The following is a 27,030-nucleotide window of genomic DNA, read 5'->3' as shown; positions in this document are numbered from 1 at the left end:
CGGAGCACGTTGTGTGGTGGTCTGGGGATAAGACGACCGTCAAGGATCCTCCGCTGTTACTCTCTCAGCAGAGCTTCCCCCAGACCTAGCAACGGTGGTGACTATGGATAAGGGACCCCTCACCTCAGTGCCTTTAGAGCACAGTGCAAATCCAGCCTCTCTGACTTAGCCATCACCTGGCGAGTTCTTCTCGGGCGCCCTGTGACCCACTACAGCTGCAAAGAACAAGCTGAATGCAGGGCCAGAGATCAGTGAAGAGGAGCCTAACTACAGCTCACATCATGGCTATGTCTCTGTGTGACCCTTACTCTTCCTTCATGGGGAGAGAGGAGGAGAACCTCTGGGATGTCTCCTGTCGGAGACCACCAGTCCCATTGGAGCAGGCTGTGATCCTGAGTTGCACAAAGCCAGCTGTGGCTGGGTCTCCTGCCCCCACTTGCTTCCCAGGGTCCTGCAACCACCCCCCCTCCCAGCCTCATCCCCACTTGTGGCCTTACCTCCGGTGGGGATGCCACTACTGCTGCTTCCACTCAGTCAGGTGCCGTGGCTGCACCTCCTCGGCTTCTGCAGGACCTCCTTCCCCCCTACTGGCCAGCCCCAACTGCCAAGCTCCTCCAGCCTTTATACCTGGTCTTTATACCAGCAGGGCTTTGGGGGCGTGGCCTTTTCTGTCCAATAGGCCTGGCTCTTGTTTCCCCCCCCCCACCGCCGCTCCACGTGGGGTTGGTACGCCCCCTCATACCCCTGCTCAGTGCAGGGGGTTGGTACACTCCCAGTCACACAGGCCCTTTAAATGATCTCTGCTGAGTTCCACCCCACCCTGGGAGCAAAACCTCTCACACAAACTAAAACCTGAAAGAAATTTACAAAAGTCCCTCGGTCTCTAGGTATCTCTGCTAAGGATGGATTTCCCCAGCACGTTCCTGTAGGTAGAGTCCATATCATTTCGGATGCACTTACACTAGTGAATTTTGCTGCCTCAGTAAGGTCAACAGGAGAGTTTCTCCCCCAGTGAGGATGGCCAGGTAAGTCACCCCTAGGGAAGTCAATTCTAGCTTTGCAGTTGTTGTAGCTGGAATTGCATGTCTAAGGTCAAGTTTCAGGTTTAGTGTGGAGCTGCCTCGAACATCTGAGCCTCTTTGTTTTCCTTTCCTGACAGCAGTAGCCCAGAGATACTTAAGAAATCTGATTTTTTCTTTTTTATTACATTTGAATATCTGGAATTTTCTTGGAGTTTGGTTTTAAATATTTTCCTCCATGAGAACTGAAATTGAGTCACCACAATTTTCTGCGGAAGAGCCTTCAGGAAGGTACCTAGCCTATAAACAGAAGTGAAACAGTGATGTGGGAATGTCAGTTTCACCAGCCTAAGGTCAGTTTCTAGTCTGTTATTTGCAGTGGGGTAACACCCCAGAGCCAGGCACCTCCAGCCCCTCCCCAGCCCAATGCCTGGGGCTCACCAGAGTCGCTGCCACATGCTCCAACCATAAAAATCCCTCCAGCTGCTCTTGGCCAAGAACCACAGACAATGGGAGCTGTAAAGGCAGTAACAGATTTAAAAGTAGCAGTCCTAAAACAAAGACATTCCAAAAATCAAATGGAGAGAGAAATCTCTGAGCTGCAATTTATTTGCAAATTTGACCCCCCAAACCAAGGATTGAACAGCGACTGGGAGTGGTTGGCCCCTTCCAAAGGCAGTTTCTCTGCACCAGAGGTTCACAGTTCCAGACTAGAATTGGACAACGGGCCACATCCCCCATGTCTGATCTGACTTGTTTTTTCCTCTTTTGATACATGTGACTGACAATGGACCTTATCCACCTTGACTGAATAGACCTTGTCAGCTCTGGCCCTCCCTCTCACCGGGACCCCACTCTTTAAATGCCCTCTGAAACCATCCCCCCACTCATGCAGCTGATGAAGCGGGTCTGCCCACAAAAGCTGATGCTCCAAAATACCTGTTAGTCTATAAGGTGCCAGAGGATTTCTTGTTGTTCTCAAAGATACAGACTAACGTGGCCACCTGGCTGATCCTTATCCTGTGCTGCATGTGAGCTCCCTCTAGCGCAGGCATTCCCAACCTGTGGGTCGGGACCCAAATGTGGGTCATGATTAGATTGTCTAAGGGTTGCCAACTGGGCCCTAAAGGAGCCATTTACAGCTGCTTGACTCCTCCTGGGCTCCCAGTCCAGCTGCCTTGGTTTAACAGCCGGCAGGAGGGATCCTGCCCTGAAAGCAATTAAAATGAGACCCCTTTAAGCCTGCAGGGCAGGGAACGGCCCCACTGTGGGTGGGGGAAGGGAGTAGGGGGACTGGGGGAGCCGGGCTGTGAAGGAGCAGTGGGGATCAGCAGGGGGAGCTTGGAACTGCCCTGTGAGGTAGGTGAGCAGACCAGGGTGGCTAAGACAGGTCTATGTCTGGGACTGAGGGGGGAGAGTCAGTCAGGGCTCCATGCCCCAGCCAGCTTCCACCCCACTGCTGTGGGGCCCCCCACCCCTCACCTGGGACTTGATGGCTGGGGTTGCCAGACAGGTTTAAGCACCCCAGGCAGGTTCAAGCTGTGGGACTGTGGGAGGGGTTCCCCTCCTCCTGGACAGGGATCCCATGTCTGGCCCTGCCAGCCAGGCCTTGGCATTCCAGCTGGCTCCCAGCTGCAGGGCTGCCAGGGTCGCCAACCCCTGCCTCAGTTTTTGGAAAGCTTATGCAGGACAGACAGTCCTGGCTGGGGATCCCAGGGGTAGGGCTGCCTAACCCAGGTAAGTTTTCCAAAAAGTTGGCAACCCTAGCTGAGAGGGGTTTACGGCTGGGAGAGGGAAGTTGAGAGGGGTTCAAGCTGGGGGACGGAGGAGTGCATTTTTCCCAGGGGAGAACCTCCCTTCTCCCCTGCCACCTCTGGTTTTGAATTGCCTTGGGTCACAAGGTCTTCCTGAATTGTCAAAAGGGGTCCCCCTCTGGAAAAGATCGGGAACCTCTGCTCTAGAGTCCTCACCCCTGCCCCGTCCCCCACACCTGTCAGCCGATGGTCAGGTGAGATGCGACTTATGCCCTTGTGTTAATACGAGATTTCAACTGCTAAGGCAGAGCCCACCAGTGACCAGGTTTAGAGCCGCTGAAAGCAGCTGGGTTCTTTGTTTGTGTTCGGCTGGGCACAGTAACAGGAGGAGTCAGGTTACCACTTAAACAATTACTTTATTTATCTAACAAAACAGAGGCGTATGCACTGGCTGGGCCATGTCTCACACAGGACGGATGGCCAAATACGCAGGACCTCCTCTTCGGCAAGCTGGTGTCTGCAAAGAGGCGGAAAGGGCGACCTAAATTACGCTACAAGGACACATGCAGGCGTGACCTCGGCGCTCTCTCTATCACTGTGAACACCTGGCATTCGCTCGCCTCAGACAGGCACGCCTGGAAACAGGGAGTGAAGGAGGCTCTTGCTATGTATGAAACTACCTTGGCGAAGGAAGTGGAAGACAGAAGAGCCCTCAGGAAGATCCATGCCCGTGATACCAGCGACATCTGCCTACGGCGGCTCACAGCGCGGAAAGGACGGCCGCTCCTGGATCGGATTGCACAGCCACAGAAGACGCTGCTCGAATCAGTCCAACTGGGGCGCAAACCCATGATCCCTCGGGATCGAAGGATGCCTACTACTAAGCTCTTGCGGTTACAATTGTTACAAGGTTTATACTTTAATTACAAATAGCTAGCATGCACTCTAGTTCATAGATCTGTACTCGTTAAATGCGGGCAAAAAGTAAAATACCTAGCAGGTCTTATTCTCACCCCTGCGTTACCAGCGTGGCTTGGCCAGTTTCTCTCAATCCCTTGGGAAGAAGTCCTTTGTCCCTTTTTCTCCAGGAGTCGGGTGTCCCCGGGGACCAGGGGAGACCCCCACCCTCCTGTCCAGCAGGAAAGATAATTGGAGCTCAAATAGGGGGTCTGCCCGACCCCTCTTTTATACCCATTGGGTCACATACGCTTCTTCCTTGTTTTAAAAAAAAAATGCCAATTGAATTAAACGGTCTGATGCTGGTTCTCACAGGGAGTTCAAGGGCTTAGTTCACACCTGTGAGGTAGAGACAATTGAGGACATTTGTTTCTTAATGGGCCAGAGATTTTCCTCGTGTCTGGGACCATGTGGGCGAATCAACTGACGGTAATTAGCCAAGGGCAGTCTGAGGCCCGGCTGTTAATTAGCACATTGTTCTTGTCGTCTTTGCTCCGGAGGCATTCCAGGGCTGGGCTATTCCTTTTAACCCTTTCGTGCTCTGAAGCACCTAGGGAAGGCAAGATGGAGTAGAGCAAAAGAGGGGGTTCTGTCTGGCTACAACACCCCCCCTTCCCTCCTGAGCTCTGATTGGCTCTGTTGGAGATTGGATGTTCCAGGAAATTAACAAAGATCCTCAAGTCCAAATCTGACTCGTTCGAAGAAATTCACACACCTTGCCCATTTATTGGCATTTCCCTGCCCCTTTGCTTTAGCCTTAAGGAGTACATTGCCAAATGGTAATTTTAGGGGATCGAAAACACCAGTTGACCACAGCTGGCCACAGCCTGCCCTGTCGGGGCCAAATACAGATTCCCATCAAGCCGTTCCAGAGCTGATGCAGTCAGTTATTTACCCCAGGGTTATCCAGGTTGTGTGTGTTTCCTAGTGTTTCATCTAGCCCTGCTTCTGCAAAGACTTAAGCATCTGCTTTACCATAAACATGAGCAGACCGAATGACTTTGATGACACAAAGGAGGAGCATTGGACTACGACCATCTCTGTCCGGGGTCTGGGTCCTATTGTTTTCAACATACGTTGGGCTTCCCCAACTTTCCTGGAGCTGACAATGCCTCCTTCTTTCATTTCACCCCCCCACCAGCATTCCCTCTGTTTTTTTTTTTCCATCTGGGGAAGAGTAAATTTTATTCTGTGCACCAAGGCATGTGGGGATGTGCACCACCAGTAGAAAAACACACTGCCAGCTGCGTGCTCTGTTAATCAGCTGGGCAGTGCCTGAATCTCTCCTGGCAACTGCCCAAGTGCTCAGTTTACAGGGAACTAGGGATGTTAAGGTTTAGCCAGTTAATCGGTAGGTCTCAGCCTAAATGCATGAGAATGACTGACTGGCTACAGTGAATGGGTAGGGGCTGAAGCAGCCCCTGCTCGCCCCAGGCAGGGGGATGCTCCAGCCTCCTGGAGGGTTTTGCAGGTAGGGTGGGTGCTCGACTTTCCATGGAGGCCCCTGGGAGGCCGGGGGCAGTTGGGGAGGCCGCTCCAGCTCGGCTCCAGCCCAGCATAGGGCTGCCACTGAGGGAGCTGCCCCTGCCCACAATGCTGCCAGGCCATTGTGGATGGAAACTCCCCTAGCCAAGCTGGAGAGTCCTACAAGCTGCGGTGCCGTGGGCAGGGATGCTCCAGCCAGGCCGACGGAGCCCCTGACCACGGTAGCGGGGCCACCCATGGGCTGGAGTAGCCTCCCTGGTGCCATCCCCACCCCATTTAATCAGTTTACTGGTTAAACCAAGCACTTAACCAGGGAATGAATTAAACGGGGCTTTACATCCCCACCGGGACCACTGACCAAAGCCCATTCCAGCCAGCAGACCTGCCAATGACTCCCATGGGCTCTGGATCTGGAGCGATTGGCTGGGCGCCTGGGCAATGTGTGGGCGGAGCAGGGGGGTTCTGGGCCGAGCTTCCCCTAAGCAGCCCTCAGCTGGGCCTGGAGCACGTTGCGTGGGGCTTGGGGCTTCCACTGCCTGCTGCTGCTCCTCTGGCAGTAGGAACCTTGTGAATCTTCAGGACCTGGGGCAGATGCCTAGAGCAGAGTAGAGGGTCCTGGTTCGGCCGTTAGAACTGGGCAGATAAGCAGGAATCCTGTGACTGCGCTAACCACTAGCCTGCCCAGCCCCTCTCACTGAACCACACCCTGCAACCCACCCATCCCCGCTTTCCATGGCCTGCGGCGAGTCGGCTGCATTGCCCCTTCCCTGCAGCTGCTTTCTCCTCCGGTCCACGCGGGCACCTCGCGCAGGGCAGAGGCAGAGGCGGTCCCCTCAGTCGGTCTTCGGTAGCCTGGAAGCCATCTTCCATCGAACCCGCGTCACATTTCTTACTTCCGCGTGCACACAAGAGCCTGAGCTGTTCCTCACCCATTTGGGAACAGCAGGGAGGGTGAGCGCTATGGAACGGGGCAATGAACGGATGGGGCTCGTACTCCCTGGCACCTGTTCCGCCTGGCTGATAACCGTTTTCTCTCTGAAAATGACTCGTCTTTCTCTAGTTCATTGCCTCTGATGTTGGACTTGTTTGTGTCAGGGTGTGAAGTGCTAGAGTTAGCTGCATCAAGCAGCCTGGCTGGACCTGGTTTTACTGGTGTCCAGTTTGGCTCGGCTGGTGCCTTTATTGAATTCAGTAAAGCTGAACGTTGGCCGCCGAAACAGTAGCATTTAACCCCGGTGCTCCACTGCACCCAGAGCAGCCAGTGAAACCCACGCAGCTGGCAGCAGGAGCCCGGCTGGCTGGTGCCTTTGAGGGAGGGTGTGCAGGGAGGGCCACTCAGAGGAGCAGGCAGGCGTGGGGTGCACCCCTTTAGCAATCCTAGAACACTAGGACTGGAAGGGATCTTGAGAGGTCATCGACTCCAGCCCCTGCCCTCATGGCAGGACCAAGTACTGTCTAGACCATCCCTGATAGACACTTATGGAACCTGTCCTTAAATATCTCCAGTTATGGAGATTCCATGACCTCCCCAGGCAATTTATTCCAGTGTTTGACCACCCTGACAGTTAGGAACTTTTTCCTAATGTCCAACCTAAACCTCCCTTGCTGCAGTTTAAGCCCATTGCCTCTTGTTCTATCCTCAGAGGCCAAGAAGAAGTTTTCTCCCTCCTCCTTATGAAGCCCTTTTAGATACCTGAAAACTGCTATCACGTCCCCCCTCAATCTTCTCTTTTCCAAACTAAACAAGCCCAATTCTTTCAGCCTTTCCCCATAGGTCATGTTCTCTAGCCCTTTAATCATTCTTGTCGCTCTTTTCTGGACCACCTCCTGAGTGGCACCATCCATCACCAATGAGTAGACGAGTGTCCTCTCCCTGTCGGTCATTCACATACGCCTCCCAGGGCTGCCGGTGGAGAATCTCCCTTCCCCGGCTCTGCAGAGGAGGGAGAAATAAATACCTCCTACGTGCATCTTCTGTGCAGGCCCAGCTGTGGGGTGTGGCAAAGGCCGAGGAGGTGCCCCAGCAGCCATCTCTAGTGGCACAAAGAGCAATGCATCGAGTTTGCTAAAGACACACGGTAGAGGCACAAACACAAGACACCCCCCTGCGCCTGCCTCATGAATTCTGCAGCACCTGCCATAGGGAGGCCATAATCCCCCAGGCTAAATACAGAAACCGGACATACGGTCACCCCACGTCAGGCAATGGCCGCACCCGTCTTCCCACCCAGCCCTCTCCTGCAGCCCCCACCCACTGCTGCCCTTTACCCCCCACCCAAACCCCGGCCCACTCCTGCGCCCTCCCTCCCAGCCAGCCCCCAGCCCCGGCAGGTTCTGCAGGACTCGGTGCTGTGGACTGCAGAGGGGCTCTGGCCCTAACCCTGTCCCACACAGGGCTTCAGGGCCAGGGGTCCGGCCCTGCCTGCGGGTGCAGCCTCAGCTTCACACAGTACAAGGCTCTGGCCCTGGCTCTGGCCCCGGCCCCGGCCCCGGCCCCAGCCCTGACCCCGTGATGTGGCTGGGGCTCGGGTGGGCGGCTTTGCCCCCACTTTGTGCAGGGCTCCGGCTGCAGTAGGGCACTGGCTCCACCCCAGCCCTGCGGTGGGGATGGGCTGGGGGGTGGTGCCTCCGGCGATGGCCCCAGCCCTGCACTGAGATGACCCCAGCTCCCCTGCTCCAGCCCCCACTTTCCTGCCCCCCAGCTCTGTCCCCAGCCCAACCACGCACCAAAGCCAGGCTGGGGCTGGCAGAGGCGCCCAGTGGTGATGCAGGCAGAGAGCTACATGTAAAAATGGTGGTGGCCGGAAAAAAGGCCCTGAGAGTCTCTGGCCCGGATAGGAAGAGGGAGGGCCAAACATGGGACAATTAGCCCCATTTAAAAAATAAGTCGGGGTGCCTTTTTGGGCCTCTCAATATGGGACTGTCCCGCCCAACACGCACTGGATGGTCACCCAACAAGACAGCCCCTCTGGTGGGGAGCAAGGAGGGGCTTGTGGGGGTTGCATAAGGGGTCACAAGCATCACCCGCCCCAAGTACAACCACTGCCTCTTCCAGAGGGGGTGGTGGGGAGGGTGGAAAGGGTGCCCAGTTCCCCCACCCGCAAAGGTCTGGGAGGGACAAGGTCATTGAGTCCAGTCCCAGCAGGATGTGGACCGAGCCTCACCCTTAACAATCGCGCTGCACTTTCGGTTTTCAATCCCCGCCTGGCCAAGCCAGAGTCAGGATCCCCGGCCAGGGCCAGGCAGGGACTCCCCCACCCGACACCGGGGCTGTCCCTACCGGTACGCAATCCTCACGGCTGTGCAGGGCAGCGCGGACTGTGGGGCACCCCGGCCAGGAGTGAGTCAGGCGTTGCTGAGCTGTTGAGCAGGGTTCTCCTTGATGCCCACAGCCGGCAGTCTGTGTTTTTCCAGGTGGTGCACACCCACCCACACATGCCTCGGTGCACAGAACAAAACTTATTCCGCCCCAGGATGGAAAACAGAGGGAACGCGGCCCGGGACCCGAAGATTTAAAAGGGCCCTTTAGATCATGTCCAGAGTGGGGCACGGTGTGGTGCTGAGGGCTGGCTGCTCCTAGCTCCACCCCTTCTGCCTCAGGCCCCGCCCCAATGGAAGCCCCAGAGCCAAGCCCCCTCCAACTGCCCCAGGCCCAATGAAGATTATCGCCAGCCCTGGGAGGTGAGGTGGCGCTGGGGAAGCCCCAGTGTCTAGCTGCGTCCCTGGGCGAGACAGAGCTTCTCCATCATCGTGCTGCAGTAGGGGGGAAATGGGACAGACAGAAGCAAGTGGGCGGGGGGTGTCAGGGCCACAGTGTGGGGGGTGGGATAGGGGGAAGGACCTCGTAGAAGGGGTGAGTTCGGGCTCCTGACCCCCCACTTGCTCTGGCCAGCACCCCAGAGACCCCAAACCATCCTTGGCCCTCTAATATTTAAGATGGCCAAACAGCACGGGGACAAGAATGACCGGGGGAAGGGTGCCCACCCCAAACAATTAGCAGCTGCAGCCGTGCTGACGGTTCTCGTCCGCAGCCCCCCACGGCCATTTGTATCCCAAAACAGGAGCCCACCCTACAGGAGAATTTTAACTAAAGGCATCCGTTTAGATAGCTGCAAACCCTGTGGCCAGCTGTCCGTCCCATCTTTTCCCTCTTTTGTGGAATAAATTTTGTTCCACACACCAACACGTGTGTTGGCGTGCACCACCCGGTGAAACAAAACCCAGCTGTCGGCGCTGTGCTGATCAGCTGGGCAGCATTGGGCTGTCTCCTGAGTGCCCGGTGTACAGGGAGGCCCGCCTGCGGCTGCTCTGCATTCAGAACAGCAGTGGCTGCTGTTTATTTTAGCGGCGGGTGAGGGAAAGGGGGCATTCCACAGCTCAAGGCAGCATTTCCTAGGCTTTCCCGTCGCTTAGATTTCAGCCAGCTGGTTGCGAAGGAACAAACCTTGGCAGAGGAAAGCTCGGGGAGAACGAGGGCGCAGGGAGGTTTCCCGCATGTGGGGATGGCATTGCCCGAGTGACCCTTTTCAGAGGGGAAGCCAGGTCAGTCCAGCTCAGCAAAAGCGAGGAGTCCTGTGGCACCTGGAAGACTAGTCGGTTTACTGGGGCAGAAACTTTGGTGGGTAAAACCCACTGTGTCAGCTGCAAGAAGTGGAAACGCTGACACCTAGTGGAGCTCTTTGGCGCCTCAGCCTGGCTGCTTTTTCACAGGCTTGGGCACCACTAGGCAGGTGAGGCAATTGTACACACACAATTCGAGCTGCCGCAATTGTGCAGCTGGAATCGACTTATCGGTGATTGACTCACCGGGCTGTCCTCAAAGGAAGGTCCCTGGAAGAGTTTCTCAGGCCTGGTCTGCACCAGGGATCAGAGTCGATCCCAGATGCACAATTCTAGCCACGCCACTAGCATAGATGGGATCAATGTATCAGGATTGACTTTGTTCCCTAGTGTAGACAGGGGCACCTTGACATCCTTTACTCCACCTGGCAGCTTGGAGTACTAGGGTTGACAGCCGAGCCCAGAGAGATTGATTTTTGCCACGTCCATGCGCATGGGAAAATCAATCCCCAGAAGATCAATCGTATTGCATCAAACCCGCAGTAAGTCCAGCCGTACCCTTACTCCTCACCACACTGCGGAGTACGGGGTCGGCTGCTGACCCCAGATCATTTCATTCCATGTCTCTGCCAGGCGTGTGAAATCGAACTCCGGAATGTCGACCCCACGTACCAGGTCGATCTCCCAGGAAGGAATGACGAGCCCTAAGAGCACGCTGTCAGGCTGGTGATGAGCTTCGTCCCCACTCTTCTCACCCACAGCTCATTGCAGGCTCCACTCTTATAATTTAGACACCGAAGGGCCTGGTTTGAGGGTACCCAAAGGCAACTAGGTGCAGAGCTGTCCCAGGGGTGGGGGCAGGGCTTGGGGCAAACTCCACTAGTGTGCCAGATCCAGGGTAACACCCCTGCTGCAGGCCCCACTTCCATCCCCCTCTGGTCCACCCATCCTGCCCCAGTTTCGTCCCTTCCCCTTGCCTGAAGTCCCATCCTTGCAGCTACTTGATCCATGGGACTTATGGGGCAGGGGGGAGGACCTGGTTCAGGGCGGCAGCCTGCTCTGGTTAGCCCCACTGCCACCCTCAGCCAGCTCACTGCGCTCGGCTTCACCGCAGCAGTGGGATGCAGAACGCACTGGGACCAGTCACTCTGCCTCCCACTGTTGTGATGAGTCTGGGGGGACCTCTGCCACCAGTCTGCACCAGCCCCCCACTTATTTCCCCTGGCTGCCCTGGGCCTATGGGTGCTGTCCATAGTACGGTTGAGCCAGCTGCCATGGGGTCCCGCACAAAGCACAGGGCCTGGGGCGGCCACCCTGAACCATCCTGTGGATGGGACAGCTCTGATTGGGTGTCTTGGTCATGGTGTACTTAATGGCAAACAGCTAAACTGAGTCCCAGCAAAAGTGTCAGTCAGTAGGAAGCTGGCGGATGTCCAGCTGTGACCATGAAGGTAGCATGGCCAGGTGTCCCGAGCAGAGAGGGTATCGGAGTATCTAGAGTTATACACCCAAGAGAGAAAAGGCAGTTCTCCGACCCTGTCTCCTTTTCCCCCCTCCAGTGAAGGAATCAGAGCTGCGTTCCACCCCTCCAATGACCTCTCCCTCTGGCTGCGTGCCCAGAGGCCTGCTTAGAGCCCCGAGGAAATGCTACTAGTTCTCAGAAGATGAACTGAACTGGATCTACAGCCAAAGCCGCTGCTCTTCACTCAACATGTGAAAAGGTGAGAGAAACACCAATGTTGCATAAATATTATGGGACCAGAGCCCAGCTGGTGTCAATGGGCCACAGTTCCATTGAGTCAATGGGCCAGATCCCAGCTGGTGTGAATGGGCCACAGTTCCATTGGGTCAATGGGCCGGATCCCAGCTGGGGTCAATGGGCCACAGTTCCATTGGGTCAATGGGCCAGATCCCAGCTGGTGTGAATGGGCCACAGTTCCATTGGGTCAATGGGCCGGATCCCAGCTGGGGTCAATGGGCCACAGTTCCATTGAGTCAATGGGTCAGATCCCAGCTGGTGTGAATGGGCCACAGTTCCATTGGGTCAATGGGCCAGATCCCAGCTGGGGTCAATGGGCCACAGTTCCATTGAGTCAATGGGTCAGATCTCAACTGGTGTGAATTGGCCCTACCTCCACTGGAGTCAGCAGTGCTCGACCGCCTGCTATGGCAACTCTCCAACACTTCATGCATTTCCCCTGAGCGGTGGCTGGGGTAGTGTGGCTGATGATCCCACCCGGGGAGAAAGGCTGCGTTCGCGTCACCCACCGTTCTCTCAGCGCCTCGTTGGCCTCCCAGAGAATTTCAAGCCAAGTTCAAGGTTTCTTTGCTTTTTTTTTTTTCCAAGAAGCACCAGCACCTGTGAGAACAACCCCGGCACCCCCTGCATCCCCCGGCAGCTCTGCAGGGGCGCCTCAGTCCTGATCCACAGCCCCACGGCTTGGCTGCTCTCCCTGCAGCTCTGTACCATCCATCTTGGGAGATGGGGCCAGGGCCAGGGCCTCCTTCTGCCTTCCCAGCCAGCTGTGACTAACTCCTGCAGCGTGGTGATAGCAGGAAGAACCCCTGCAGCTTTGCACCCATCTGTTTATATGCTTCAATCCAAAACTCTTGTCCCATCCCACTGCCCTAGGACACAGATGGGACTTCGATCTTCTCTTGACGGGGCCACTCTCTGTCCTGGGTGGATTCTTTTGCAGGGCTCAGCTCGTATTATTCTCTGGCCATCCAGGTGCTGTGGGCAGCTGGTTGTCCAGGCCAGCTGGCTTCAGGGATTGATTCTACTGTGTACATTCACACTCTCCTCACTCCCAAACAAAATATAACTTAGTGTCAAACAGAGCTCTACCTATAAAACAAAGCTCCGAGAAGTATTAGCAACCTACTTATATTTTTATACAAATGCTAAAATAATACATTGTGGCTACGTTATTTCTTGCAGAAATTCACACTCCCATATTGCGATGAGATGTTACAATAGCTCAAAGGGTGTGCAGGCTCTGACTGTTATGCAGCTTACAGAAAGTTACAGGATGTCACGGAGCAGGGGGTGGCAGATGTAACTCTCAGAAGGAGGGTTATCAGGCAACAGGGACACAGCCCAGAACAGACTTGTCAGTACAGGAACCAGAAGCCTCAGTACAATCTGTCTTGGCAGAGGTGTCCCCAGATTAGGGCCCTGGGCTCCTTCCTCCCTCTCCAGCCAGCTGAGACTGCCCCACTCGACAGCCCAGTTCCGATTCCAACCAGCCAAGCCCCTCTGCCCGCCTTTGTCCCGTTTCCCAGGGAAGAAAGGTGTCACCTGGTTGCCTAGGTTACAAAGAGCAGGAGGACCATTGCCTACATGTGAGAAGGCATCCCACCCCTCACCACTATGCACTGATGCTGTGTCTGGGGAAACTGAGGCACCCACCTCGGGTTACTGCAGGACACTAGGAAAGACGTGCAACCCAACCAGGTGAATAAAAGCCTCACCGCCCCCCCAACTCCCCCCATCATCACAGAGGACTTAAAACCAGTTGTGACTGAAAGTTGCAGAACTTCCACCTGGGCTGCACTGGACTGAGCAGATGTTTGCACAACAGCTCCCTGCAGTGGGGGAGATGGGAGCAAAGGTGTAGGGTAGGCTCCAGGCAGCAGGGGCTCTGGGCAGCAGGAGAGGTGCTGTGGGGGGACCCCAGCAGGCAGATAGATTAAGGCCATTAACGTTCATGGATTGGGCGGTGGGGGGACAGTGTGGTGGGGGGAGGGGCTAATTTGTCCTGGGTGCTGCAAGCAAAGGCTTTGGGCTTGTTTCCCAGTTAGGTGCGTGCCTCGGTTTCCCCACCGGGCCTGGCGCCCTGGTCGCTACTCGTTATAATCCCGGTGCCGGATCACGCGGCAGATCTCTGCGACGAGGTCCCAGTACTCATCGAATGAGATCTTCTGGTCGCTGTCGGCATCCACCTTGTTAAACAGGTCCACAGCTGCCTCCTTGCACTCGGTGTTCTAAACCCAACCCAGGAACCAGCACGTCACTGCCGGGGGAGCCACTGGGTTGGGGGTCTGTGAGATCAGCCATGTGTGTGTGTGTGTGTGTGTGTGTGTGAGAGAGAGAGAGAGAGGCCAAACTAGCAGGGCTCCTCACAAACGCAGGGTGGGGTGTGTATGCGTGTGTTTGTGAGTGAGATCAGCTGTGTGTGTGTGTGTGTGTGTGTGTGAGAGAGAGAGAGAGAGAGATCAGAAGTGTGTGTGTGTTCTGGTGTGGGCGGGGGTGGTGAGATCAGGTGTGTGTGCATTCTGGTGTGGGCGGGGCCGGTGATATCAGGTGTGTGTGTGGGCAGGGGTGGTGAGATCAGATGTGTGTGTGCGCTCTGGTGTGGGTGGGGGTGGTGAGATCAGATGTGTGCATGTTGCGGGTGAGATCAGGTGTGTGTGTGCGTTCTGGTGTGGGTGGGGGTGGTGAGATCAGGTGTGTGTGTGTGCACATTCTGGTGTGGGCGCGGCTGGTGAGATCAGCTGTGTGTGTGTGCTCTGGTGTGGGCGGGGGTGGTGAGATCAGATGTGTGCGTGTGGCGGGTGAGATCAGGTGTGTGTGTGTGCGTTCTGGTGTGGGCGGGGGTGGTGAGATCAGATGTGTGTGTGCGTTCTGGTGTGGGCGGGGGTGGTGAGATCAGGTGTGTGTGTGTGTGCGTTCTGGTGTGGGCGGGGGTGGTGAGGTTAGGTGTGTGTGTGTGTGCATTCTGGTGTGGGTGGGGGTGGTGAGATCAGGTGTGTGCGTGTGGCGGGTGAGATCAGGTGTGTGTGTGTGCGTTCTGGTGTGGGCGGGGGTGGTGAGATCAGGTGTGTGTGTGTGTGCGTTCTGGTGTGGGCGGGGGTGGTGAGGTTAGGGGTGTGTGTGTGTGCATTCTGGTGTGGGTGGGGGTGGTGAGATCAGGTGTGTGTGTGCGCACTCTGGTGTGGGCTGGGCTGGTGAGATCAGATGTGTGCGTGTGGCAGGTGAGATCAGGGGTGTGTGTGTGTGTGCATGCGCATTCTGGTGTGGGCGGAGCTGGTGAGATCAGATGTGTGTGTGTGTGCGTTCTGGTGTGGGCGGGGGTGGTGAGGTCAGGTGTGTGTGTGTGTGCGTTCTGGTGTGGGCGGAGCTGGTGAGATCAGATGTGTGTGTGTGTGTGTTCTGATGTGGGTGGGGGGTGGTGAGATCAGGTGTGTGTGTGTGTGCGTTGTGGTGTGGGCGGGGGTGGTGAGGTCAGGTGTGTGTGTGTGTGTGTGTGTGTGTGTGCAACATCAGATGCATGTGTGAGATCAGACGTGTGGGTGTGGGTAAAGGAGAGGTGAGAGACAAGTAAAGATGGAGGCCAAGCTCTGAAGGCTGTGGGGAGGGAGAGCTGACACAGCAGTGGGGCTGTGGGTCAGGATGCAGAGGGGCTGGCAGAGCTGGAAGTGGGGGCTGTGGGTCAGGATGCAGTGGGGCTGGCAGAGCTGGAATGTGGGAGCTGTGGGTCGGGATGCAGTGGGGCTGGCAGAGCTGGGATGTGGGGCTGTGGGTCGGGATGCAGTGGGGCTGGCAGAGCTGGGATGTGGGGCTGTGGGTCAGGATGCAGTGGGGCTGGCAGAGCTGGAATGTGGGAGCTGTGGGTCGGGATGCAGTGGGGCTGGCAGAGCTGGAATGTGGGGCTGTGGGTCGGGATGCAGTGGGGCTGGCAGAGCTGGGATGTGGGGCTGTGGGTCGGGATGCAGTGGGGCTGGCAGAGCTGGAAGTGGGGGCTGTGGGTCGGGATGCAGTGGGGCTGGCAGAGCTGGGATGTGGGGCTGTGGGTCGGGATGCAGTGGGGCTGGCAGAGCTGGAAGTGGGGGCTGTGGGTCAGGATGCAGTGGGGCTGGCAGAGCTGGAAGTGGGGGATGTGAGGCAGTGGGGCTGGCAGAGCTGGAAGTGGGGGCTGTGGGTCGGGATGCAGTGGGGCTGGCAGAGCTGGGATGTGGGGCTGTGGGTCGGGATGCAGTGGGGCTGGCAGAGCTGGAATGTGGGAGCTGTGGGTCAGGATGCAGTGGGGCTGGCAGAGCTGGAATGTGGGGGATGTGAGGCAGTGGGGCTGGCACATCTGGGACAGGGGGTCTGTGGCTCAGGGCTGGCTGAACTGGCATGGGGTGGCTGGGGGTTGGGATGCAGTGGGGCTGGCTGAGAGGGAACGTTGGGGTTGTGGGGCAGTAGGGCTGGCAGAGCTGGGATGGGGGGTTGTGGGGCAGGATGCAGTGGGGCAGGCAGAGCTGCAGGGAGAGGCATCAAGCCCTGAGGGAGCAGGGGCTGTGGGTCAGGACTGAGGAACCCTGCAGAGCTGCTGGGGGCGGTGGCGGGAGGCCAGGGCTGCTCTCACAGGGGCTGACTTTGCTTTTCTCCAGCGGATGCTCCGCTCCCTGCCCCGGCCCCTTCCCCTTCCCCAAGCTCCCTGCCACACTTTGCCTCCTCCCACCATGGCTCCGCCCTCTCCCCAAGCCCCTCCCATCCACTTGCCCTCCCGCCAGCTGTTCTCTACTGCCCCGCCCCCACGGGCTTCCCGCCTGCAGATCTTTGACTGGCAGCCAGTCCCAGGGTCCAAACCACTCTGGCTGGAGGGAGCTGGGCACCCCTTTATTTCTTCTATGGCTGCTTGAGCCCTGTCGCACCCACGGTGTGAGCACCTATGGCTGGGCTGGCAGGAGCTGTGGGTTCAGAGTGCGGGGCCCCAGCAGACCTGGGGGAAGCCCTGGCCTGGGCTGGCAATGGGTGAAGGGCAGAGCTAAGGGGAACCAGCAAATCCCCCTTTGCTAGCGGTGAAAAATTGACAGCTCCGATTCCCCTGAGGTTCCGGCAGCCGGGTCTCACCGTGAGCTGATGGCTCAGTTCATTGCTGAGCAAGGTCTGGAAAGCCGCCAGGTCCAGCTGCTTCAACCCCTCGGCATCCTCGGCGTAGCGGTAGAAGCTGTCCACGACGGCCTGGAGGCCCCTTTCCAGCTCAGAGCCCTCCCTGGCCAGCTCGCTCAGCTGCCGTCCACCTCCAAAGCAAGGCAGGGGTCAGTAGGGGCCCTGGAGCCCTCAGCTAGGAACTTGGGGGGACAGAGAGCAGAGGGGGCATCTACTGCTGGGGCCCCCCGCCCTGCTGCAGTCTGGGGAAGGGGTGACCGGGAGCGTGTGGGGATGGACGGGTAGATGGGTCCCAGGCAGCTCTGCTTGTGGGCGACCATCATTCTGCTCAAAGGACAGTGACTTTTAGCTGCTCTGTTTGTAAACCCGTCTCCTTAGACCTCAGCAACGCATTTGAATAAACAAGAGAAACAGATCTCCCCTTGTATACATAGATTGTAAACTCAGTAGGGCAGGGACTGTCTCTCGCTGCGTGTCTGTGCAGCACCCGGCCCGACGGGGCCCTGAGCCCAGCTGGGGCAGGGACTGTCTCTCGCTGTGTGTCTGTGCAGCACCCGGCCCGACGGGGCCCTGAGCCCAGCTGGGGCAGGGACTGTCTCTCGCTGTGTCTGTGCAGAGCCCGGCACAGCAGACTGTCTAACTGCTACTCCAATACAACTATTATAAAAAGCGGGGGGCAGATGGGGCAGAGGTCGGTGAGTTTTGCATTCGACTGGGTGTTCCAGGGAGTGTGAGAGAAAATTATCAAATTGAAGAGCGACTCTGGGGTGGGGGCCATTATGGCAAGAAGGCTCCATTCAGAGCTTCAGGGACTGAGTTCCCCGGAGCCAGGAGTGATCAAATTCATAAACGGTGCAGCTCTTACCGCTCCTCTCCCCAGCTGGCTGCAAACTCTGCCCCATTGGCCCACAGGGGAACGTGTGCCTGGCGTGCTAGGGAGACCAGAATCAGCAGTGAACACCACGCCAATCGCTCAGCAAATCACTAAGGCTCGGGCAGGGACTGTAGGCTTGAAAAGTTGTAAGTGTTAGAAATGGACGATAGTGCAGACCGCGGCCACGGCTGTGATGTGGCAATGGGGAAACACCCGGGGCTGGCTCGAGATCCAGAAAAAGGGTTAAAAGAAAGAAACAGCAGAACAGAGACATGATGCCTGAGGCAGGGGTGTGCAAAGTGGGGGGCAGGCCCCTCAAGGGAGGTGAAATTTACTCTGGGGCGGGGCGCAGCACGATCGGCTGCTGGGTCTCAGGCTCATCCATCTCATTAAACGTGCTGAAATTTACGTCTCAGTATTCCCATTCAAGGACCATATTGATGAGGTTTTTACATTCTACAGGCTCATTTTCTTCCGCCTGCTTCAAGGCTTGGTTTTGTTTTCTTTTGTTTTTCATATGAACAGAACTGCACTGGTTTGGGTGACATTAAACCCGTTGCAAGGGACCTGCCTGTTTCAGGGAAGAAAAGCGGGGCCCGACGTAAAACTATTGCTCACCCCTGCCTTGTGGGAGGCACTGGAACGGCACAGAAAATTGTGCTGACCGGTGTTAGAAGCTGAGGTGGGGCTGATGGCTCCCCTGTCTGACCTAAGCATCATTCTGTCTGGCCTCTGCTCTGGACCACAGCTGTCAATACAATGAGCTCTGTGTCTGGAGGCGGTGACCACACACTCACTGGGTGCCATATCCTCGTGGCACAGTTTCATCACAGTCCGTGGTGGAATTTCACACACTTAAATGTTGGAGAGAACGTTCGCATGCCGGTTAGGTTGCTCTGGTTGGTTACGTAACTATGGTTTGCATACACAACACCTATGTGCTAGTATAACACCACACTAACGCTCCCGCTGGAGAAGCGGAAGGGCCCACTCCCTTCTGCTGGTGGAAAGGTGCTGGAGAGTCATATCAGACAGGAAAGGTGAAAGAATTACAGAGAGATTAGAACTAGTAGAAGATCAGGAGAACTTTAGAGGGCTCTGGGGGGATAGTTAGAAACCCTCAGAAAATTGCTCCTCGTGCTGTTCGTCGAGGGGCGTGTTTGGTCTCTCTGGGTCACTCCGGCCCAACCTCCCACAACCAAAACCAGAATTCCACACCCAAAGATTCTGAGGGGATGCACGTCTGATTGAAGCATTAAGCTCAAACTCCTCTCTGAATATGCATAGAATTAGGGGTAGAATAATGGAATCATAGAACACCAGACTGGGAAGGGATCTCGAGTCCAGTCCCCGACCCTCAAGGCAGGACCAAGCAGCATCTAGACCATCCTCAATAAGTGTCTGTCCACCCTGTTCTTTAATATCTCCAGAGATGGAGATTCCACAACCTCCCCAGGCAATTTATTCCAGTGTTTGACCACCTGACAGGAACTTTTGCCTAATGTCCAACCTAAACCTCCCTTGCTGCAGTTTAAGCCCATTGCCTCTTGTTCTATCCTCAGAGGCCAAGAAGAATAATTTGCCTCCCTCCTCCTTGTAACATTCTTTTAAGTACTTGTAAACCACTAGCCTGTCTTCTCTTTTCTCAGCTAAACAAGCCTAAATCTTTCAGCCTTCCCTCATCGCTCGTGTTCTCGAGACCTTTCTTCATTCTTGTTGCTCTTCGCTGGGTTACCATATTTGACCTTTCAAAAAGAGGAGGCCCTGTTTGTATCAGTGTGTACCCACTCACCTTGTATGAATGAGCTCCATATAGCACATTCATACAAGGGGAGTGGGTAGATACTGATACAGATACACTCCCCCTCGGGGTGTCCTCTTTTTCGAGAGGTCAAATATAATAACCCTAAATTAAGATGTCACTTCACACCCCAGATGTCTAAAATAGGCAGCAGCAGTGAAAATACCAAGAAATGCCACCTGATGACTTTTAGTGATCCGAGCTTCTACTTTGTGGTAAACAGGGTGACCGGTTTACCTGGACCAATACGGTTTTGGCACTTTTTGATACCAGACATGATAAATCCCATCAGCATATGTCAGCGCACAGATGCTTTTGCGGTTAAAATAGCTGAGCTGAAAAGTCAGATATGTTCACGCTTACTAAGGTATATATCTGTATATGGCTACAGGTTGAACCTTCTAATCCGGAACTCTCTTGTCCAGCAAACTCTGTAAATCCGGCATGACTTTAGTTAGCCGGACGACCACTTCTCATGGGTGTGGCCAAGTTTCCTGTGGTCCCATAAAGTTTGTTTCTGGCCACCAGTGCTGGCTCTCAGAGTTCTGTGCTGTTCCTGACCTGTTAATTTATCCGTAAACGTCTTCTTAGAGCCCAGTCAGCAGTGGAAGTTTTGGTAAAGTGCTAGAAAATATTCACCTTCTGCCATCCAGAAAATTCTCCTGTCTGGTGGCGGATGAGAAAGGTCCAACCTGTACATACTAACACGGCAATTCCCAACCTTTTCACTAGTGAGTACCCCCAATCACTCTCCAAACCATTCACAACTCCCCCGCATCAAAGCCAACTCCAGCTGCAAGGCACACTTAATTCAATAAAGGAAACACTACCTAGATTTTCAGACGGCCATTCATATCATGACCAGAACAGACTGAATTTCGAAATAATCCTTGCCTGGAACTTTACAATTTATTTAAAACTCATTTGCTAGGATACTTTTTATTTCTCTTCTCTTTTTATTTCACGGACCCCCTGCCGCTCCCCCTGGGGTTCATGGACCCTAGGTTGGGAACCACTGTGTTAACCCATAGCTAAATGTAAAAAACAAATGGCTAAAGCTAACCTCTTACAGAGGATGATCGCTGTCGGCCCCTTGCTTTCCTGCTGAGATAGAACAAAACAATACGATTAAGGAAAAATAGATCAACTCCAGGTAGGCTTACGTGCTAGAAATCCAACACAGGGGTGCTGCTAAGCTGCAGTGGCGAACAGCCGTTAAGAACCTGTGAGCAAGCGAGACCAGCTGCCTCCAGTTCTGAAAGTTGCTGAGCAACACGAAACTTTGGGGACTGTCGTCCAGCCTGAAGAATAAGGCGAGAAATGGAACTCGGTGTCATGGCCGGAATTAAAAGCCGGCACATGGAATGATTGGACCGGGGCCTGCAAAGGGAATGATGACCCAAACCTGCCACCTAACAAATCACAGGCAGATGCTACCAGTGGGATCAGAGCCCAGCGTCTGGTTCAACCTCAAGTTAGACCCGGTGCCTGTCTGAACGGGGGAATAATGTCCTGGGAGGGAGCAGGAGGCAACAAGACTCCCTGGGTCTGCGAATCAGAGGTCATGAAAAGGGGCCCTGCGGACACAGAGTGGGAGCTGCGACGTGGGAAGCGGATTAAGAGGAGTTTCAGAGGGAAAAGCGGAGAGCGGGCCCATGGGCACCTGGGAATGCTGCACGCGGGCCCAGAAGCAGTTAACTGCAGCTGACACGGGGGCTCCTGCCACCCAGCTGGCACGCAGGCGAAAGCTTTTCGAAAGAGGTGACCACCCGCTCTCTCCTCTCCAAGCCAGCGGGGAGGGTTCCCAGCTCCTCAGGCACCCGCTCAGTTTTCCCCTCTACTTCTCAGTTTGCTAGACACGCTGCAGCTGCCCCTACTTCAAGATAACGCACGTGACTAGTTCGTTCATTTCTCTTGGCTCCAGGCTTCCTCCCTCACCCGGCTGAGTCTTGTCCCATTTCCTCTCCCTCTCCTCACATCTGCCCTCTCTTTGTTTTCAAAGCTAAACCTTACAGTGATTTCAGACGTCTCCATTGTCGAAAGGGAGGAAGCAATAGAAAGTACAACCATAAACAAAGAAAACTTTCTCTGTAAGGAGCCAGGGAACTTTGTTATTCAAACCCTTCAGGAATGGGGCAGCTGGAAATTTGCCTGACTTTCTGAAAGAGACCGTAGCCACCAATGCTTTTGCTCATTTTTGCCATCCAGAGGTGGAATAAACGTTGTGCTACACACCAAGAGGTGCAGATGAGCACCACCAATGGAAAAACACACTGCCGGTTGTGGGTGCTTTGCTAATCAGCTGGGAAGCTCCTGAATCTCTCCTGGGTGGCTGCCCAAGCGCTCAGCTTACAGGGAACATTGGTAGCCGTGTAACAGAAATGTTTGCTTTTCCTTCTACCCCTGTGACAGACGACTTTCCTTATTTCCCTGTAATAGCGTTTTTTTTCCAAATAACTGTGTCTGTTTTGTATGTCGCAGTTATGTTGTTCTGTGCATTGTTCCATCTAATCCTTTCCATCCATGTGTAGATTTTCTCCCTCCAGGTGTGTGGAATAATTTTATGTGCACTGACTTATGTGGGAATGTGCACCACCAGTAGACAGAAAACCCCACCTGTGGGTGCTCTGCTGATCTGCTTGGTGGCACTTGAATCTCTCCTGAGCAGCCACGCACCTGCACAGCTAACAGGGAACCCTGGCAGTGTGTTGTCTGTTGTGTTTTCGTGGGACTATTACAAATATTGTTGCAACAAAAGGCAATTTTATCCTATTTTTAAACAGATGTGGTACCACACTATTTCAATCCTCGATAACCACTTTAATACCTATTCATTTTTGTGCCAAGCTCCAGAAGGCCTTAGTAAGAAAAACCTGCACGCCCACAAACATGGTGCAGACATACTGCAGCTGCAAACAGAACGGATTCTCTCTCTCTGATGGGTCACAGCGTTTTTTAATGCCAGGGGAAGCCTTCAAGGCTAATGGAAAGATAACGCGAGGGAAAGGCGGGTTTGGGGCTGGGTCTTTATAAACTTGTCTGTGCCTTCACGTCTAGTTGCAAGAGCGGTAGAGGGAAAATGGAGGGTCGGGGGGAAGGGGAAGGCTGGGGCGGGACGGAAGGACGGACGGATGGACGGAGAGGGATGGGAACGCAGGAGTGGGTGTGGATGGCGGAGCGGAGGGGAAGCTCACAGAGTGGGTGTGGAGGGCAGGGCAGGTGCAGGGGAGGGGGACAGGGTGGGGGCAGTGTGGGTGGCAGATTGAAGAGGGTAGCAGGGTCGGGGAGGAGGCCAGGGCAGGGGAGAGGCAGGGCCAAAGCAGGGAGGGGTGGACAGCAGACCAGCCAGAAGAGTTTTCCATCCAGACTCTGTCTGCTTTCGTCCCTCCCGCCTGCGGCCAGTCCAGAAACCCCCAGAGTCCCCTAGGGCCAGTCGGTCCCACCCAGGTGGCCGTGAGCAGTGAGACCCACCCAGCCGGCCGGCCGGCCGGGCAGAGCGGTCTCTGTTCCGGCTGTGTCACCAAGTGACAGCGACGCTGGGGGGTGCTGGGGAGAGACCCCAGAAACAGGGCTGGGGATGGCCTAAAAGCCCCACAGCTGCAGACCAGGTGGGGGTTCCCATGCCAGGGCCGGAGGGGGCAGGAAATTAGGCGGGAATCAAGCAGCAGGGGAGGTGGGTGACAAGGGGAGCAGGGGGCAGCTTTGGGGTGTAAGGTGGGACTCCCAGCCGGGGGGGAGTGGGCAGCCTGGTGAGCACAGACGACTGTGGGTGTTGGGGGACAGTTATATTCCCTCTAATATTTTCCCTCCGTGCACAGATTGGTGGAATCTCCATCGCTGGAGATATTTAAGAACAGGTTAGATAGACTCCTATCGGCGATGGTCTAGGTGGTACTTGGTACTTGGTCCTGCTGTGAGGACAGGGGGCTGGACTCGATGCCCTCTCGAGGTCCCTTCCAGTCCTAGTGTTCTATGATTCTAAGACGGAGGCCCACTTGCTGAGCTGGGAGAGCTGTGGGGAGCCAGAGATGGCACAGCAGGGGGTCTGTGGGTCAGGATTTTGTGGCATTAGCAGAGCAGCGGGAGGAGGCCAAGGCCTGGGATAATAGGTGGGTTGATGGGTTCTGGTGGCGAAGTTGCCCAGGGCTGTGCTTACAGGAATCTGTAGGTCAGGGTTGAGTGGCACTGGCAGAGCTGGGGGGACCCCAGGCCTGGGCTAGCCGGGGATGAAGGGCAGAGCTAAGGGGAACCAGAAGAGCTGCGGGGAGGCCAGGGCTGGGCTAGCAGGGGATGAAGGGCAGAGCTAAGGGGAACCATATTTGACAGCAGTAAGCAGCGGATGCTTCTGGCTGCCTTGGGGTGCCAGCGACCAGGTCTCTCTGAGATGACTCAAGTTATTCCTGAGCCGGTCCTGGAAAGCCATGTAGTCCAGAGCCCTCACTCTGGGGGGCCCTTTGGCATATTGGTAGAAGCTGTCCACGATTGCACACAGGCCCCTTTCCAGCTCAGAGCCCTCTCTGGCCAGCTTACACAGCTGCCATCCTCCTCCAGACCAAGGCAGGGGTCCGTAGGGGCCCACCAGCCCCAGAGACCTCAGCTTGGAACTTGAGCGGTGGGAGGGAAGGGGAAGTATCTGCAGCTGAGGACACCAGACCTGCTACAGTCTGGGAAAGGGATGGTTGGAGTGAATGGGGATAGATAGATAGATAGATAGACTAGGGGGCAGGGACTGTCTCTCGCTGTGTGTCTGTGCAGCACCCAGAACAACGGGGCCCTGATCTCAGCTGGGTAGTTGAGCTGTCACTTTAATAGAGATGTAATGGTGAGGAGAAGGTGGGTGGATCAGACAGCTGATGGCTCTTGGGTGAGTTTGACAAGTTTGCTGGGGTGGGGGAAGAGGCAGGGTGCCGAGAAAATGATGCATTAAATTGAAGCGAGGCCGTAGGACGTGGCCCAGTGTTACCGGCTGATGTGGTGAAGGTTCCCCTGTAGAACCTGTGCCCATAACGGCCAGACTCCTTATAGACGCGTCTCTTACCGCTTGTCTCCCTGGGCGGCTCCGGCTGCGCACTCTGCCCGCGCCCCATGGGCCTGCCAGGGAAAGTGCTCCTGGTTTGCTAGAGAGATCAGAACCAGCCATGAGTCTGTGATGCAGTGGTGGGGCGGAGTGTGCGTGTGTGTGTGCGTGTGTGTGAGAGAGAGAGAGAGAGGATTTTATTCCCTGGGTTCATTTGCATGTGTGTTCTACTGTCCTGTAGCAACCCGAGGTGTGTGCACGCCTCAGTTTCCCTAGGAAAACAGGACAAAGGCAGGAGCAGGGGCCTGGCTGGTTGGAAGGGGAACTGGGCGGTTGGGAGGGGGTCAGTCTGGTCTGGCTGGAGAGAGAGAGGAAGGAGGCCAGGGGCCCAGCTCGGGATACCCCTCTGGGCCCACCTCCCCAGGATGGATTGTACTGATGGCTTCTGGCTCCTGTACAGACAAGTCTGTTCTACGCTGTGTCCCTGGAGGTTAATAACCCTCCTGTTCTCCCTGCTGAGTGAGAGTCCCATCTGCCTGTGGATGGGGGGTGCAGAGCCTGGGGACCCCACCTTCCTGGACAAGCACCCCTTTCTGGACTTGCTCTGTAACAGCTAGCATCCGGGTATGCTTCAGCTCTTGCTTGGTGTAGTTTCTCTTTAGTTTTGCTAATACACAGTGTGATGTATCTCTCCCGGCCAAATATGGGGCATGGGCAGTGACCTCTGTCCTGGCCAAAACAGGACGGATGGTCGGGGTGCCAGGAACCGGGCTTCTGCCCCACTAGCGAAGCTCCTGGTTTCCCCGAGCTGTGCGTGGCAGCCTGTGGTGCCGCACAGGTCCAGCTCCCGGCTGCTCCAGCTGGGGGAAGCCGGGCAGCTCCGGATCCAACCCCACGGTGGCCATGGTTCACCCCCTCACTTGATCCCCCTCGTCTCCGGCTCCAGGCCCACCTCACACCAAATCCAAGTCCAGTGGCCACGTTCCAACCCCCTCCAGCCTCAGCTCCCGCTGCAACCTCCTGCAGCTCCAGGTCCACTCCCAGCTCCCCCTCCAGCCCCAGCCCTGGATCCAGCCCCACTGAAGCCCTGGTCCCACCTGGCATCTCCAGCCCCAACCCCTGCTGGGGGAAGCCAGGCAGCAGCTGAGCTGCTACCCAGCCTGGCTCCCGGCTCCCGCGGTGGGGGGAGACAGTGAACCACTGTGAAGTACGGGGCAATTAGCCCCTTTTGCAAAATACATTGGGAGGCCAGAATGGCACCCAAATTTCAGAGCTGTCCCACCGAAAATGGGACGGATGGTCCCCCTCTTAATACAGCACCTTTTCAAGGCAATGATTTGATTCCTGGTCCCAGAGAAGGGGCTGTGTCTAGCCAGGCCTCAGACGCTGCGTCTACACTTGTGTTCCTCTTTTGAAATAGGTATGCAAATGAGGGAACTCTAAAATGCAAATGAGGTGCCGTTTTGATGGGAAGCAGGGTGCTTTCGGAGATGGGGTTTACTTTCGACAGAACAGCGTCTACACTGCTTTTCTGCTTTCGAAAGACGCTCTTTCCAAAGAAGAATATGCAAATGAGGCGCCCGATATGCAAATCTGCATCTCATTTGCATGTTCAATTTCCCTCATTTGCATAGCTATTTCAAAAGAGGAATGCGAGTGTAGACACAGCCAGAGTGAAAGGTCGGCTGTCAGAGTGCAGCTTCAGTTCTTCCCCTACGGGAGGGTTAAGAGCTGGGGGTTACCCCACAGGGAGACATCCCAGGCATGTCTGTCTGGTTTCTAAAGGGGCTTTTCTCACCTGGGTGGTGGCCGCTACCTCCCAGGGTCAGGGCCTTGGTGCCCTTGGGAAGCTTTTGTGCAGAAGCCTGGAGAGGGGAGGTATTTTCCGGGTCTCTTGTGGGTCCCACCTTCTGCACTCGGCGTGTCAGAAATCAGCCCTGAAAAGACACCGTAACACAGTGGCAAGAGAAACTCCCCCCCACTGCTCCAGCGAGCCCAGCTGAGAGACCACAGCGGGGGTGTTGCCTCTACAAACTTCATGGGACCTGCTGGTGCATGGGAACCAGTTGCATGACAGCTGATTTGCCCATCACCCTGCGTGGGGGGCAATGCGGGCCTGGCACCCCTCCCCCTTCATTGGGGGGGTCGGTGCTGGGATGGGGCCCCTCCCCCGTTGGGGGGGGGCAGGTGTCAGAGCCCCTCTCTGAGGCCCTGTTGTACTGCTCTTCTCACTCCTCGGCCTGTGCCTGGAAATGCCGTCGTGTCTTTGCCTTGGGGACTGGGCAGCCGGGCTCCGAGCTCGCAGAGCAGCTCCCCACCTCATTTGTGCCAGGGGGCAGAGGGGAGTTCCTGGGCACCGAGGGGCCGCCCCAGCCCCCTGGCATTCAGGTTCCCACGGGAGACCAACCAGAACAGGGCACCTGCTCCTTCAACCCGACCCAGCAACCCACCCGCTGGAGCTGCAGGGAGGCAGGAACCCAGCCCAGCCCCACCCAAGCCCCGTCCCCTGGGAACGAGCACTCACCGGGGTGGGGGGAGGGAGGAGGGTGCTGCTCCCCGCAGATGCGAAGGCCTGAGATCCAAGTGAGCGGCAAAGGGAGGCTAGGCGTGGGGCAGGATGATGGGGGCTATTTCTGGTTCGGTGCATCACGTGGGGTGAGACAGCTGGTGGCAGGTGGCCAAG

General features: G+C 56.0%; 1 protein-coding gene across 5 annotated transcripts; it reads right to left on the bottom strand.

Annotated features, from left to right (window-relative positions):
• Positions 1-12,067: 12,067 nt before the first annotated feature.
• LOC142024970 (protein S100-A16-like) lies at positions 12,068-27,000 on the bottom strand. 5 transcript variants are annotated; one of them, XM_075017367.1, is made up of 7 exons: positions 26,872-27,000; positions 26,146-26,284; positions 24,369-24,447; positions 20,394-20,434; positions 17,521-17,587; positions 16,617-16,786; positions 12,068-13,762 (listed from the first exon to the last, which is right to left on the bottom strand). In XM_075017367.1, exons 5-7 carry the CDS (start codon positions 17,555-17,557, stop codon positions 13,622-13,624), a joined length of 348 nt encoding a protein of 115 aa, XP_074873468.1. In that variant the 5' UTR covers positions 17,558-17,587; positions 20,394-20,434; positions 24,369-24,447; positions 26,146-26,284; positions 26,872-27,000; the 3' UTR covers positions 12,068-13,621. The 5 variants fall into 5 exon arrangements, with proteins under 5 accessions (XP_074873468.1, XP_074873469.1, XP_074873466.1 ...); XM_075017368.1 differs by having other exon boundaries at positions 20,394-20,431; XM_075017365.1 differs by lacking the exon at positions 20,394-20,434 and having other exon boundaries at positions 12,071-13,762; positions 17,521-17,665.
• Positions 27,001-27,030: the final 30 nt, after the last annotated feature.

The sequence above is a fragment of the Carettochelys insculpta genome, chromosome 22, assembly GCF_033958435.1.
Source record: "Carettochelys insculpta isolate YL-2023 chromosome 22, ASM3395843v1, whole genome shotgun sequence".
In the NCBI taxonomy this organism is placed as follows: domain Eukaryota; kingdom Metazoa; phylum Chordata; order Testudines; family Carettochelyidae; genus Carettochelys; species Carettochelys insculpta.
Note: the sequence above shows the minus strand (reverse complement) of the source record. Positions and strands in the feature narration are given on the sequence as shown.

What these genes read in the sequence shown, in the direction of transcription:
- LOC142024970 (XM_075017367.1), bottom strand. Translation starts at nt 17,557, where the DNA reads ATGGGGCAGAGTTTGCAGCCAGCTGGGGAGAGGAGCG. An exon ending in GCCAGCTGGGGAGAGGAGCG is followed by an intron (nt 16,787 to 17,520) that starts GTAAGAGCTGCA and finishes CTTGCTTTGGAG; the next exon opens with GTGGACGGCAGCTGAGCGAG. An exon ending in AACTGAGCCATCAGCTCACG is followed by an intron (nt 13,763 to 16,616) that starts GTGAGACCCGGC and finishes GGTTGGGTTTAG; the next exon opens with AACACCGAGTGCAAGGAGGC.